This window comes from Scleropages formosus, chromosome 6, assembly GCF_900964775.1.
Source record: "Scleropages formosus chromosome 6, fSclFor1.1, whole genome shotgun sequence".
Lineage (NCBI taxonomy): Eukaryota > Metazoa > Chordata > Actinopteri > Osteoglossiformes > Osteoglossidae > Scleropages > Scleropages formosus.
In genome coordinates, this window is record NC_041811.1 from 22,648,186 (window position 1) to 22,663,619 (window position 15,434).

Sequence of the window (15,434 nt, forward strand, 5' to 3'; positions counted from 1 at the left end):
ACTTTGCCCGGCTCCTCAGAGTCCAACAGACACCAAAGCCACCCCAAGAACTCTGTGACTCCTCCACACACCACAAAGCTTTCACCTCTTACCACTGGAGGGAGGGGTGGTGCTTTCCTTTATTTCATCATTCCATTTCATTCAGATGGACAGGTCTATATGAGCTTCAGCTGTCAGCCTAGTTCTAGGGAGCTTGTCTATTCTGGAGGGTTTTACTTTTTAAAATTATTTTTCACTCCCCTTTTTGCCCAATTTATGATTTGCTGATGCACCGCGACTCTATCTTCTCATTCCTCGCTTGCCGGTGAGGTCCGGCGGCTGGGATGCTAATGACGCTGAGGTATGGCCCTTCTGATCTAACGTGACAGCGTCTGAGCCAGAGCTCCACTTCTCATTAGTGCGCAGACTGGGGAGGCGCACATTCCGTGGGGAGGGCAGACAGAAGCACAATATTCAGCCCTCCAATCATAATTGAATATAGAGCAATTTAGCTTCTATTAAGCCACAGGAGACAGAAACTGCATACAGTGTCTATATTATGAGCAATATCAGAGAGGCTGCGGGTATACTGTAATTATTTTTCAGAAATGTGAAGAGCAGCAAAAAATGTCGGGACTGAATGACACTCTTTTGAAGGCTCTATCTCAAACTATTTTACACCTGCTTCTAAAACACTACTAACCCACAGGTTTTGTCTATTTTGTGGGAAATATAAATCCTGTCTGACAGGCTTGTAATAATTCAATATGTCTTATTTAATTTTGCAATATTTTTGACGTTTTTTGTGCTTGACATTTGGAACTTCTGTTTTACTCCGTTGGTCCTACAAGGGCCAAAGATAACTAGATTTCATTCCTCCCTGCCTCGTATTTATCTAATTAAACTACTTTGTTGATTAGTGCAAGGCTTCCTGTGCCCTTGCTCGAGGGTAAATCTTATCAACGAAGGGCCATAAAGCTTGCTGGATTGCAGCCCTGCAATTTGGGACCCATTCCGTCTCTCGGAATAACAGCAAATTCCCACAGTTTCAGCCCAGGGACTTTGCTAGAAAAGCAGTGGGTGTTTCATGTCGGATTTCACTTGGCATGAGTTCCCTTCCCGTGCCATTGTGAAGGAACTGGAACAACATTAATACTTGCATGATCTCCCCAGAAAAGGACGCGGAAGCAGAAGGCCAGATGACGATGGTAATTGTTCTGACATTCTCTCCGGGAACGAACATCCCAGCTAATCATACAGCGCTACGCAAACACGCTGGCAAAGGTCAGGGTTGAGCAGACACGCCGAGACCACTCCTTCAGACCAACAGTGCTTTATTTTTTCAATGCTTATTTACAGATTCTCTTCAGACAACTGCTTGGCTCTTTAGGAGAAGACATTGTTGATATTGCAAAAGTGTACGGAATTCTACTGCAAATATGGAGAAGGACTGCAAGATCGGAGGGCCCCTAACCCTGTCTTCATGAGAATGAAGAAAAAAGACAATGTAGCTCAATTTAAAAAGAAAATTGTGGTGGAGAAGGAACCGGGGGGGGACTGACCAGTATGTATCATACCTAAAGGGGAAGGTGGGGGGCATGAAGACGGAAAGAAAATGTACTAAACACACACAGAATTTCAGCTCCATGAATCACAGACTCATTTCGGCAAAGATAGTGCAAGGACCTGATTACTGGTGCCTTCTAATGGCTTTTGGGAGGGTTTAACCTCGGTGGGGTTTGTGTAGCCTGTGGGCTTGGTGCTATTACACATGAGATCAGTAAGGAACTGGAATTCCAAATTAAATAAGTGCATCTTAAATCAAATTCACATTTCCATAAAGTCATCTTAAATTAACAAGTACTCTGCTCTCAAATGATACAAATTCTGTCTACATAAAAAGTGCTAAATTGATATTAATTAAATGTGTCATCAGTCATGATTTTAAGTTCAGTTCATGTGAGATGTGTAACCATGGAGATAAATATGAAAGCATTCAATGAGAAAGCTTTATAAAAGCAAAGCCTGTAAACGTTGTGACGGTAAGGGCAGCTTATTACTTTTGCGTTACAGGACACTTTCATTTATCAATTTAGCATACTCTTTTCTTCAGAATGATTTCCAGGGAGCACTATGTAGGAGTATCTGCCTGCACCTCTTCACCCAAGGTGACTTACAAGGTTAGATATACAGTACACTACTTAAAGTGAGCCACTCATCTACACACCATTGAAAACATTCTGTCGCACACATTCAGTAGCAATTTAGAGTCACCAGTTCACCTGAAAAAAATTTATTTGGACTCTGGGAGGAAATTAGAGTGCATCTATATAAGGTACAGAACAATTAGTAAAAAAATAAAAAGGGAATTTACCAACTAATGTTTTTTTTTAAATGCTGTGCATTATGTAAGATGAAAGGTTTCTGGTGAGTTGCAGGTTTTTGGGAGATGTAGATTGTTTATTGGTTGGTTAATCCCCAGCCAGCCAGAATCTCTTAATATTTTAATAAAACTGAGGGTATAATTACTGGCGGTTACAGTGAACTGAATAAATGAGCATGTTGTTGATTTGCAGAACAGTGCACAGATTTGTGGTCTTCAGCTGTCAGCAAAGTGCGAATGTGTAGTCCACATCCCTTTTATAGTTGATAATTGCACTAATATAACAAAGAGCTGTTTCGTATGAAGTTGATTAGCTGGCTGGGGGGTTTGGATGCCATCCCATCCCTTCACTCACACTGTTGGCAGCAGCTGTGTTTATCTTTGGCTCAGAGATGTCGCATCCCATGTCACGTGCAGTGGATGCAGTGAAGAAATGAGAAGTCTGCATTGGTTTGTGTATAGATGGACGTATTCCTTTGAAGGTGACATTATGTCTGCTTAAGTGGCAAAGTAGGAGTCTGTTAAATTTAGATTTGCATTCTATTTTTGTCCTGTTGTGTATAAAACTTTTTCATTGTTACAAACTTTCCAGATTGTCTTTTTCAAATGACACATTTTAATATACATCATATTACTGTATTAGTCCAGGGAATGTAACTTGCATGGGGTACTACACTAGTGCGGCTTGTAACACTGTGCTCTTAGGTTCTACATACAGGCTGTGTGACGCATCACTAATTCTTCATACAGGATGGCACTTGGACTGCATAGCTGAACTCAACACAAGGCTTTGTTTTCAAGAATATGGTCCGGAAAGAGGCAGAATAAAGGAAAGTCTGTCACAAAAACTTGAACTTTCGAACTGGGGTCTCTCTCACCCTTTTACGCATTTGTCAGCTTCAGGCTGTCAAGTAGTGGTTCATGGGGAGTCATTGCAAGTAGGGTCTTGTTTATTGTAAATATATGAAAGTGTTAGGAAAGCATTGTAACCTGGGTTAGGGTTCCAGGTGTTGGTGTGTGCTGTTGCGTGTTGAGGTCCCTCCTCATGTGCCATAGAATAAATTAACCTATCTATCATATAGAGCCCCACCAAAGTCCTATGACTCAATCTGCTAAGTCCGGTTGTGTTGTGTTCTACTTTCTACCATGGCTGTTTGATTGTGGCCTTGTCTTCCGGATCCACCGACCTTGAGAAGTTTCTCCCTTGTGAGTGGCAAGGCTTTACCTGGTCCTGAAAACGTTTAACACAAAAGGCTTTTTTTTTTTTTTCTCCTTACACTTTTTCCCAGGTTCTCCCTATAAGTGTTGAACTGCTCTTTTTTCTTTTCTTTAAAAAAAGATGCATGTGGGTTCCTACTGCTCATACAAAGTATGTCTTCTCTGGAAAACTGTTTAATGAGGAATTGTTATTCAATGACAGAAATGGCTGGGCAGCTTGTGAACTATTCAGAAAATGCTACTGATGCCCAGACAGAGCTACTACTTACCCACACCCAGCAGCCTCACATTTTGTCGCCACATTTAGTCGTGTGTTTTTCGTCCTTCAAAGTATTTTGAATGGAGGCGAATGTGACACTCAGATTTTTTTCTGGAGCTCTGAAATGAATATAATTGGAAGCCAAGTTGTGCTTCTCTCTTTCTTTGTAGCGCACTTCAGCTCTGGCTATTCCAAAAGGAGGTCAGACATCTCTTCTTGGCTGATGGATAAAATTATCGAAAACGCTGGCTCTAATCAACGAATCAGCACTGAGCAATAACATTATAAGCGAACAAACTTCCACTCCAAGCTGCTTTGCTCTTGAAGAGACATGTTCCTTGGATAGGCAGGTGAAACTGAAACAGGGCAGCTGTGTTTAGCTGTTTTGAGCAGACTTGAAATGGCCCAGTTTCAGTTTACTGAAAATTGGAGTGAGTCATCGTTTCGTCCTCAAGACAAAGCCTCGGAAGCACAACCTTCTGAAGACACACCTCGAAAAAAGTGCACTGCCCCATCCATATAAATAAGGGCCTTTGTTCTGAGAAAGTGGAAAGAGTAGGTGTTTGTTTATTCATTTACTGAGCTTAATAGCTTTGTAAACCATAAAGTTTTGCAGATTCTGGATTAGTGTTCCATTTTATTGTACAAACACAGCACTAATTTGTGGTAATGGGAAAAGCTGCAGGAATAGCATGACCTTGGCAATTGTATTGGATGCTAGTAGGTCATTTCTAGACAGTCTTAAGGGACACAGTGAGTCTGTTGGTATAGATTTTCTTTGTGTTTGTGGGCGAGAGAAAGACAGAAAGGGAGAAAAGTCTTCCAGTTTAGAGCTTTTTAATATTAGAATTTACTGGCCATTGTGCTGTTGTGTCATGTCTGAAAAATCTTGTGTACCTTTTTTTTTTCTGGGTGTTCATAATGGACTCGTGGCAGGATGTATTTGGGGGTCAGTTCAGCAGCAGGGTTTTTGCAAACCAGAGTGCAGGAAAGGGAACCCACTGGAATCGAATGCTCTTTTTTGGAAATTGATTGCATATATTTACATATTTACAAGAAAAAACATTTGTCTGTGCTGCACCAGTACATCTGAGCTGAAAAATATGTGCGCTTTACCAGAGAATTAAATTCAGAGGTAGCTTAGTGGTTAGGGCCATTGTCTTGAAATCAAAAGACTCAGGCTTGAATCCCCACTCCTACTGTAATACCCTCAAGTAAGGCACTTACCCTGAATTGCTCCAGTAAAAATTACCCAGCTGTTTAAATGAGTAAACAGCTAAGTACCGTAATATACAAATGTGACACTGGATAAAGGCATCAGCCAAATGAAAAATGTAATCTGAAATATCCATACTTGTTGTTCTTGCCATGGTTGAAAACATCTATTGCAAAAAACATTCTATAAACTATATGTGTTTAAAACATTCATTCCCCCGTGCACAGTTCTTAAGCATATTTTGTGTACAATTTGTTCTACTCAACTTGATTTCAGTTGTTCATGCTCAAAAAACAAAGGTGAGTATTTGTATATGGAGTGGGCTGCAGAGGTGGTTCAAGTACCAGGTTAAGAGTGGTGGGATGGAATAGCTTGTAGGATGTCACTGCACTGCCGACCTTACCGTTTACCTCAAGTAATTGGTCTTCTAACTTGAATAACTGTTGCCTGGTGACTGTAATTACAGGTAAAAAATATTATGAACATGTTTGTTAGAAAAAATCATACACCGAACACAAGCTAATATGTCAGGAATAGCTTGACATTCTGTTGATTTAAGGGTTGTTAACTAAGAAAACGGTCAAGCTTGAATTGTTGAAGAACCAGATACCAGATCTGTATTTAGCATTGAATTGTCAAAGATCTGTATTTAGCAGCCTTTCTGAATAAATGTTTTTGCTTTTTTATTTCACTTTCACATGTGGCTTAAATAAAAGGTCTTCAGTGCCACATGTTCAGATGGTGAGCTTTTTTCCTTCTTCCTTCATATTTTGAATTTTCCCAGCTTGTCTGCAGTTTATCATCTAGTTGTGTACTTTCGGACTGTAAAATACTCTGGCAGAAATTATTTTAACAAGTCTAGCCACAATGCTAACAACACAATACGGATGCTAAAGAGGTTCCACATAACCAGAGAGACTTGCTTACATCCAAAATCCCCAAAGCTGTTTATAAAAGGCTTGCAGTCTACTAGACGAGAAAAGGGTTTGAAAGTGTCTCTGAGATGTTAGTACACGGAGGATGTATAGTGGGTTATCCCTCAGCACTGTGGTGCAGCAGTTAGTGCTGCTGTCTCACAGAACCTGGGCTGTGTGATTGGATGTGGGTTTGATCCCTGTCCAGTATTTGTGAAATTTGCATGTTGGTCTGGGTTTCATCTCTTAGTCTGAAGATGTGTTTAAGATGTTTTTGTCATTCTAAATTGGTTGTATGCTTGTATGGACATCCATGTGTGCAATACATTGCTCTACTGTAAAAATTGGTTAATGACTGTATGGAGTTTAGTGTTGTGTATCTAACACTACAGGTCACTCCAGGTAAAGGTCTCAGCTAAATCCTAGTTAATAACCATTGCATGTTGCTTTGGAAACAAGTACTAAATGAATAAATGTAATTGTCACGATACCTGATATGATTGCAGGACTTCCTGACTGACCTGATGATGTCTGAAGTGGACCGCTGTGGCGAGAACGAGCACCTAATTTTCCGGGAGAACACACTAGCTACCAAAGCCATTGAAGAGTACCTCAAACTGGTGGGGCAGAAGTACCTGCAGGATGCACTTGGTACGTAAGTGGAAGGCTGTGTCCCTCAAACTTCTGAGAAATGGCCACTGTAATCTGCAGAAAGGAAGGATAAATAAAAGAGCCTCTAGTTCTGAGGTAATATCAGAGGCTGAAGCTCTCTTCTCCTGTCTTTATGCTTGGTGACATTTTCGGCACTCCCCTAAGGGTCTTGTACAAGAGAGAAGCAATAACGTTCATTTCTGCTGTAAGTGTCCTTAAGCCCCCTTCTTGGACCACAGCTGCCCCGTTTTTTCATTTCTGTTTATATTTAGACACCAACTTCTCATGAGGTCCACCTGATTTTAAGCCTGATTTCCCACAATACATTTGGTAGCTGAAGCTGCGGCAATTCTCTCAACCAGCCAGATTCTTGATGCCTAAAACTTTTTTCCTCCCACGCTTGAGAGATTGATTAAGGATCATATATAATAGAAAGGGGGGTGGCCACAGAACAAATTCTTGCCTTTAATGTGACGTTTCCGTTATGGTCACAAAGGAAGATTTTTGCGTTTCAGGCCATACGCTGTGTATGCAACCACTCTCATTTGGATGTCATGTCTGTGGCATGTGCTAAGGTGACATTGTCTTAATTATAAACTCTCAACACATGCAAAAGCAAAACCGGCTTGACAAGGATAAATTGTACAGCAGAGCGCAGTGACTTTAATAATAAATCCAGCTTAAATCTTTGCATATCGACAATTCCCATCTTAGAGATTTATGAACTCTATATTAAGTTTTCTCAGTGCGTATCAGTGGATTGCTTTGGTGAAATCTACTCTCACTCTGTGACCATGCCTGTTACATTGCACTCTGATCACATACTTCAGGATTCAGTGATATTAAAAAAGAAACGTATGGGTGGAGGTCATGTGGCCTGAAGGAAAGAGGGCTGTTGAACTTCTGACTCTGCTCCAGAAACCCACGATTTTCATCTTTTTCCCCTAATAATGATATTAACAGAGTGCTTTTGAAACACTACAGCTATGTATCTCCCCACTCCAAGGGCAATAAAGATTATCAAACCTGCTTGAGGAGAGGTAATTTAACCAAAGGAGTTAGTCATGTCCTGGTTCACAGTTCAACGATGTTGCTGTGAACATTGCTATAGACACGACCGAAGAGATGGCAGCAGGTACATTGAGCTGCACCGGTTGTTCATTCAATAAAGAATTTGTTTCAAGGATGAAGGACCAACTGAGTAGTGTAAGAGCTCAGCTCACAAACCTGAGTGGTATGGAAGTAAAGCTGGAAGATGTTAAGGTTCAGTTACAGAATGTCAGAAGGGAGTTAAGGGAGCTTGCAAACACGGTCTCTATCATAGAAGTAAGACATGCATACTTTACTGCTATTGCACTGGTTCCCAACACTCGCCCAAGTAATATAATGGTTCAATTTGTGGAGCTCTCTAATGAAGAGAATATGCTAAGAGCTGCTTTGGAGAAACGTGAGATCAGCTTTGGAGAATCCTGTCTGCAGTTCTACCCTGATCTGCCCCCAAAAGCAACACACATTCAGCGCTGTCACACCCTCCATATGGCATGTACTGTGAGTTAGCTTCTTCTAAGTTTCAGTCAGGATCTTCTCTTTGTTTTGATGGGTTTTAATGTATGTTAATGTCTGTTGTAAGTTACTGCATGGGGGCTGTTTTTGCTTTTTCTTCCCTCTCTTCATATTTGGTGAGTTTTGGGGTATGGGTGTAGCTCGAGATGTTAGGATACAGGAGGAGGATGGAGGTGTCTCCACCCTGCACACGATCCCTATGTGGTAATCTTCAGGTTGGGGATATCTGGATTTCGCCCCCCCCCCCCCCCCCCCCCCGTCGCTTTGCTTGCTATTGCACTGGTTCACGTTTCAGTCTGTGTTCTTCTAATTCATATGGTAGACAGTATTACCGAGGCTATACTGTAATTGTACAAAAAGGTCACGAGTTGTCCACTTAAAGTGATTACCTGGAATGTCAAGGGTATGGGTCAGATAATTAAGAGACCGAAGGTTTTAACATTCTTACAAAAAAGAAAAAGTAGCAATCGCTGTACTGCGAGAAACCCATCTTTGTCCAACGGGGCATTTAAAACTGAAAAGAGACTGGGTTGATGAAGTTTACGTTTCTTCATTTAGCTCGAACCAAAGTGGTACCATTATTCCAATTAATGAGGATATCCTTCATTCTTGATTATAGGACCCAGAAGAAAGATTCATTTTAATTTGTGGTTTACATTCTGGACAGCATATAACACTTTTAAATGTTTAGGCCCTGAATGTGGACTCTCCACAGTTCATGTCCCATATCATGTTGTTAACCATTACTGTAAAGGACTTGGGTGCTTGGACTGTAATTTTAATTGTACATCAGACAGTAATCTAAATAAGCCATCCTCATCTTTTATGTCAAGTTTAAAGTCCTCTGCTACTTGTGAGAATATGACTTCCAGTCTAGGTATGGCCACTGTCTGGAATTGCATCCCAACATATAGTATTGCACATTTTATTGTAACCCCCATAAATCTTGTACCAGACTGGATTTTGTCTCCATCGCTAATGGTTTTATTCACACGGTCAAATTTTGCCGGATTGACCCCACCATGGAGCAGTATTTTAGATATCTCCTAAAGCTAAATAATACAGGCTGAACAGCACTTTTTTGGATAAAAAAGAAAAACCTTCCTGTTCAGAGATTTGAGAAAATATAGGCCTGTATTGTCAAGATAATCAGCAGCCTACAATTTCAGCTGCTTCTGTTTGTGTTGGAGGTAAAGCATTTATATGGGGTCTTATCAATTCCAAAGCCTTCTACCAGAAAAAAGTGAGAGAAGGGATATAAAAAAACAGAATTAGAAGTGAAGGTCATAGAGCAAGAACATAAAGAACTCAAGAAACTGGAACTGACTAAATAAGGTAAAGGTTAAATAACAGCTGGTTTATACAAGTGAGAGGTTGTTTAAGGCCATATGTATACCTTCAGCTCTAGTTACATATGACCCATTTGCAATTAACACTTTTAAAGAATATTGTAGGTCTCTTTACTCCCTTCAGGGGCAAGGTTCAACAGATAAAATTCAATCATATTTATCACTGCCTCATGCCTCAGATGAGGACTGTTCTTTACTAAATGCCTTTTTACATTGATTCACTTAGCAGACACTTTTCTCCAAAGCAACTTCCAATGGATACTATGTAGCATTACTAGCCCACACACACCTTATTCACCAAGGTGACTTTTACACTGTTAGGTACACTACTCACAATGGGTCACTTATCCATACATCAGTGGAACACACTCTCTATGTCACTCACACACTATGGGTGAACCTGAACAGTGTGTCTTTAGGAGGAAACCAGAGTAAACCCTTGTAGGCATGGGGAGAATATGCAAACTCTACACAGACTGAGCAGGGATCGAACCCATGTTCTCTTGCACCACCCAGATGCTGTGAGACAGCAGCACTACTCACTGTGCCACCCTTTTAGTAATGAAGAGATCTGGGATACTGTTTAATCAATGCCTTCCAATAAAGCACCACAGCCCAAAGGCTTTCTCATTGAATTCTATAAGAAATTCTGACTCGAATCATGTGCTGTACTAATGCCAGTAATTAATAGCATACTCGGATAGGCTCATACCTCTCACCCTTGGAATTCAGCTTCAATTAGTCAAAAATTGAAGAAATACAAAATTCCTTTAGAATACTTTTCCTTCTGACCAATTAGTTTGCTAAATGTGGATTTTAAAATTGTAACCAAAACGTTGGCATGTAGACTTGAGTCTGGATTTCCAAAAAAATCATTAAACATCATCAAACTAGATTTTGTATATGCTCAGATGGAAAAGCTGGAAAGCAAGAACCTGCTCTACATCCTGGCAATGTACTGTTATACCTGATTAACCCTGAAACATCGGTCTTAGCAATACTAATTAAGATATCCTATTGTAGTAGACTTTCAAGCCCTAAAAATTAATCTCTCTAAGTTTTTGACCATGCAGCTGAATACTCTTCCTAATTCCATTTGGAATTACAGAAATGAACACAAAACAGCACAAACAAATGACTAATTAGTTCCCAGGCAAGACCAGATTCATTGTGGGATGATATAGAATGTTTTGTGCTACCTAAGACTGTTAAAATGTCTGCCTGTGATTCAGAAATTTGTTAAGATCCCATCTTTATTAAAAAAATTCATCATATTCAGAAGTCTTCTAGTTTGGAGAGATATTAAGAGATACCTAGAGATCTTGAAATGGTATCACTATGGTCTCCTTTTGCTCTCAACACAGATCCCCTAAACTATTTGCCAAATATGGCTCCAGAAATGGCTGTCTAAAGGGGTTTTGGACATATCATAAATCAGTGAAACACTACTTTTCCTGTCAGTCGTGCTATAGGTGACCTTTTTCAGAGTCACCAATCCACCTGAACAGCATGTTTTAGGACTGTGGGAGGAAACCAGAGCAAACCCTACACAGACATGGTTAGAATATGCAAACTCCACACAGATTGAGCAGGTATTGAACCCACATCCTCTCACTCAGCCACTGTAAAACAGAAATGTTACTGGCTGTGCCACTGGAGTACACATAACTGTCTAAGAAACCTTTAACTAAAAAAAAAAAATTCTCCCCAGCTATTCTCTTGTTAATTCACAGCCCAAACTCTTTCTTGATGATGTTATGGTACGCATGCTAACTACTCCTGCATATCTGGCAAGGAAATTAATTTTAATGTTGTGGTCCACACCAGAAGTCCCCACTACAAATATGTGGATGACTGAAGTGTTCACTTTTCTCCCACTTGAAAAAGAGACATTTGATTTGCAGGATAATTCTACTGAATTCTGCAGTATCTGGATCATACATGTGATGTATTGTAACCTTTCACCCCTGAGCCCTCACATTTTGTAAACACATAATCCAAACTCCTTGGTGTACTGTCACTACCTTTATGTTTTTATGACCCTGTACTGTTTATAGAACCAACAAAAAAATTAAAGACATATACAATTCTGAAAATACTACATTTGTCCTTCTTGTGCATATGACTGTTTGATATGAATGGATGCATACTTCAAAAGGTGTATGTGTAAAAAATACAGATTTAAAAATGTATTTAAATGTCACAATCAGATTTATCGTTATCATTCGTCATTTTCTGTGGACCCATATCAGCAGTCCAGCGCTGGAGTTGAAAAATATCTAAGGGTTGCACTGAAAATATATTCTGGCCCGTGAATAATTCATGGTTGTTTTTCCAAGAATTAACGTCTTTTTAAGCTGCATTGAATTATTTAACGTGCCTGAAGATTGCCTTATTTCAGCAAGAGGCAGTTTGCAGAGAGATTTGTAGACAGAGGCAAAGTCTGTCCTTGATACATGTCTTTAAAAAGTCCAGGATGGGAATAAAGGGTGCTTTCTCGGCTCTTTGTTAGGGTGGAGAACTTTGCGTCTCAGTGTGATAAACTATTATGATAGCTTTAAGAGCTGTATGTGTTGATGATTATAATAAATGGGTGAATAATTGTAATTAGCTGAGTAGTTGCTTTGTGGAAAAAGTGTCAAAAATGACAACTGCGAAGTTATCCTCCAGTGAAGTAATCTATGTCGTTTTTGAGGAGACGTTACCGAATACCACTATTACTGCTACTACTAATAAATAATTTTGAGCCTAAACATTGACTTACTAACCCATGCCTATCATGGAGTACACTAGTATTCGTGGTGGTGGACTTAGGGAAAGGCAAATGAGATGAGAAGTAGGTTCAAAGATCTTTCACGGTAGTTCAGTTGGTCAGATGTGCCAGAAGACCTAAATGCAAATGTTACACACTTTAATGAACAAGAATACATTTGTAAAAGTGCATTAATTCAGTGCTCTACATATGCCCTTGGATAAAGGCATCTGCTGAATAAGAAATTGATAATAAAAATAGCAAGTAATTCATCCTAAGAACTGGAACAACGGTCTTTCTGTAGTGCCCTGCAAATGCCAGAACTGTTGGCTCATAAATTTTGCTGCTGGAAAAGCAGACTTCCAGCTAACATGTTAAAATAAATCTCAGAGCGCATTAAAATGACTTGGCCTTTATACTGTTTTCACTTACTGAGATTGCCTGCAACCCTTACGCTGGCAGCGCTTTTTTTTTGAGAGACAGCCAGCGACTTTTCTACATACTCCGGGTTTGCTGTGTCTCGCTATGACTTACGCTGATCATGAGAAGCTTGGACAATAGCAAATACTGTACGCAGGTACGTCGGCTTATAAATACAGTTGAGACCGGAAGTCCGTTTGTATATGGATTTGTTTGTAAATGAACAGTCGCTTATACAACCGAGTCACAATCAATAAAAACATGATTGTACATTAAATTTACCACCTTACACTGTTAAGCTGCGAACAATTGCTTATCCACTTATTGGAGCAGGGTATCAACCTTGCTGAAGGGCACAATAGCAGGGGGTAGGTTTTGAACCTAGGTTATTCAAGTGTAAGGCAGTGTCTTGAACCACTGTACATCTCAGGTATAACTAGTTTGACTTTTTATTTTAAAGTTTTTTTAAAAGCTAATTACTGAAAATAAAAATATCTGCTGTTCACAATGTCCCGTTCAGACCTGATTCATCCCATCAACATGTGCAACTTTCCTCATCTCGCTACTGATCAAAAACCGACCAACTGCGGGCACGAGCCGTAAACACCGTGGCCTCAGATGGAATTGCGGCGTCCGTATTCCTGTTTTGTTTCAATGTACTTTCTGACATCTGCTGACTAGGTGCATTGACAGAGGTCATGTTTGCTCCAGAACAGACATCAATCAGGAAATATAAAGGTAAATAAAATAGTTAAATGAATAATCTGGGAAGAGAAATGTATCTTCAGAATTTTGTAACTCAACAGTTTGTACTCTATTCCATTTTTAGGGTGTTTTAGGGTCAGTGGAATTTATTCTGCTTTAGGCTGTAGTCCCTCTGGTACATGTAACAGATTGGCAATGGATCCTGTGTTCATTTCAGACTTCTGTCTCTCTTCTAAGGCGAGTTCATCAAGGCGCTGTACGAGTCAGATGAGAACTGCGAGGTAGACCCTTCCAAGTGTTCTTCAAGTGACCTGCCTGAACACCAGGGCAACCTGAAGATGTGCTGCGAGCTGGCCTTCTGCAAGATCATCAACTCCTACTGGTACTGCCACCCAACTGTTGTCCAGCATCCATCTACCTGGCTTCAGTGTCTAAGGCTCTACTGACCATGCACTTTCACATTCAGATCTGGTGACATTCATGTTTGGTCATGTGGTTGTACTGTGGCATAGTGGGGAGGGTCCTGTTTGGCCTCGTACCCCTAGGGTCCTGGATTTGAATTCTGTACATTTCTGGATGGGGTCTGAATATGTGTGTGTACCCTGCCATGGGCCTGAGGTAGTCCCATACTGTAACCTGTGTCTCACCATACCACTCTCCAAATCAAGAGGTTCAGGTGATGGGATAGAGAGTTGCATAGTAGTTGGAGTCATCATCTTGAGATCATAGGAAGAGGGCCTGAACCCCCACTCATGTCATATTTATCTAAGTTGCTCTAGTAAAAATTGCCCTGTAATTTTTTAAAAATGGGTAAAATGCTGTAAGTAGAGGAGTGTACAAACCTAACACTGTAAGTCGCTTTTGAAAATACATCAGATGAAGACGTGATAATAACGCATGGCACCATTGATTATTGTGCCGTTGCATCTTGACCTTTATGTGAAAGGACAGGAATGCCTTTCACTTATCCTGAGCTTCAGCTTTTACGTTTTCATTGTGACAGACATCTTTTTTTGTGCTGAAAGAACTGCGGCATGTCTGTTTTCAACAATGCTGAGAAATGACCATAACACCTCTCTGACTTGCCTGTGCCAGGAATTCACTCAGAATCTGCGCAGACTCTCAGCCTTGGGTTATGGGAGGTTATATCCAGGAAGGTGTTCTGCGGTTTCTGCACATCTTTATTGTCTTTGAATTGCTGACGAAGACAGCACTGTTTGCCACGACATATACCGTACTTTGGCTGTGTGCATTCTTCTCATTTGGTGCCAAACATGTTGCTTATATGAAGAGCCTTAAAGGGACAAGGTCAGTTAAATAAATCCCTATTTTCTGTGAAGGTGATTAGCACTCACTTGTGTTCTTTCTAAATATTACCATCTATGGTAGCCAAAGGGTGGTATTTATGTGGCTGACATTGTCGCCAGCAGTTAGATATGGTGGGGAAAAAAACTTTGTGACTTATGCATTTTTTTTTTTTCTCCTATTCATTTATTTATTATGTTAAAAAATCTCAAAAGCTTGTTTGTGTCGTTCTTTTGCTTATTATCGTTCTCATTCTTATGCTCATTCTCCCGTCCCTTAATAGTGTGTTCCCTCGGGAGCTTAAAGAGGTGTTCGCATCATGGAGACAGGAGTGCGGTAACCGGGGGCGACCCGACATCAGCGAGCGGCTCATCAGCGCCTCCCTGTTCCTGCGCTTCTTGTGTCCGGCCATCATGTCCCCGTCGCTCTTCAGCCTGATGCAGGAGTACCCTGACGACCGCACAGCTCGCACGCTCACCCTCATTGCCAAGGTCACGCAGAACCTGGCCAATTTCACCAAGTGAGTCTGCATAGGTGTAGCGGTGCAGTCAAATAAAGTGTCATTTTTGTCATCTGAGTTTCACTGAGTTAATTAAGCATTCATTTCATACGACTTTGTTAGTGGGAATTATTGTGAAATCTTAAGCGCGATGGGGAGACCAAATGCGGTGTATATTCTCCCGCATCTGTGTTTTTATGGGTCGATCTGTAAGCCTGCAA

At 40.5% G+C, this 15,434-nt stretch overlaps 1 protein-coding gene across 9 annotated transcripts in view; it reads left to right on the top strand.

Annotated features, from left to right (window-relative positions):
- dab2ipb (DAB2 interacting protein b) overlaps nt 1-15,434 on the top strand; it is a 238,349-nt gene that overhangs the window by 208,984 nt on the left and 13,931 nt on the right. For all 9 annotated transcript variants that reach the window (XM_029252910.1, XM_029252912.1, XM_029252913.1 and 6 more), the window contains 3 exons: nt 6,476-6,620; nt 13,647-13,791; nt 14,998-15,234. In XM_029252910.1, the coding sequence (XP_029108743.1) occupies nt 6,476-6,620; nt 13,647-13,791; nt 14,998-15,234 (527 nt within the window). The remainder of the gene's footprint in view (nt 1-6,475; nt 6,621-13,646; nt 13,792-14,997; nt 15,235-15,434) is intronic.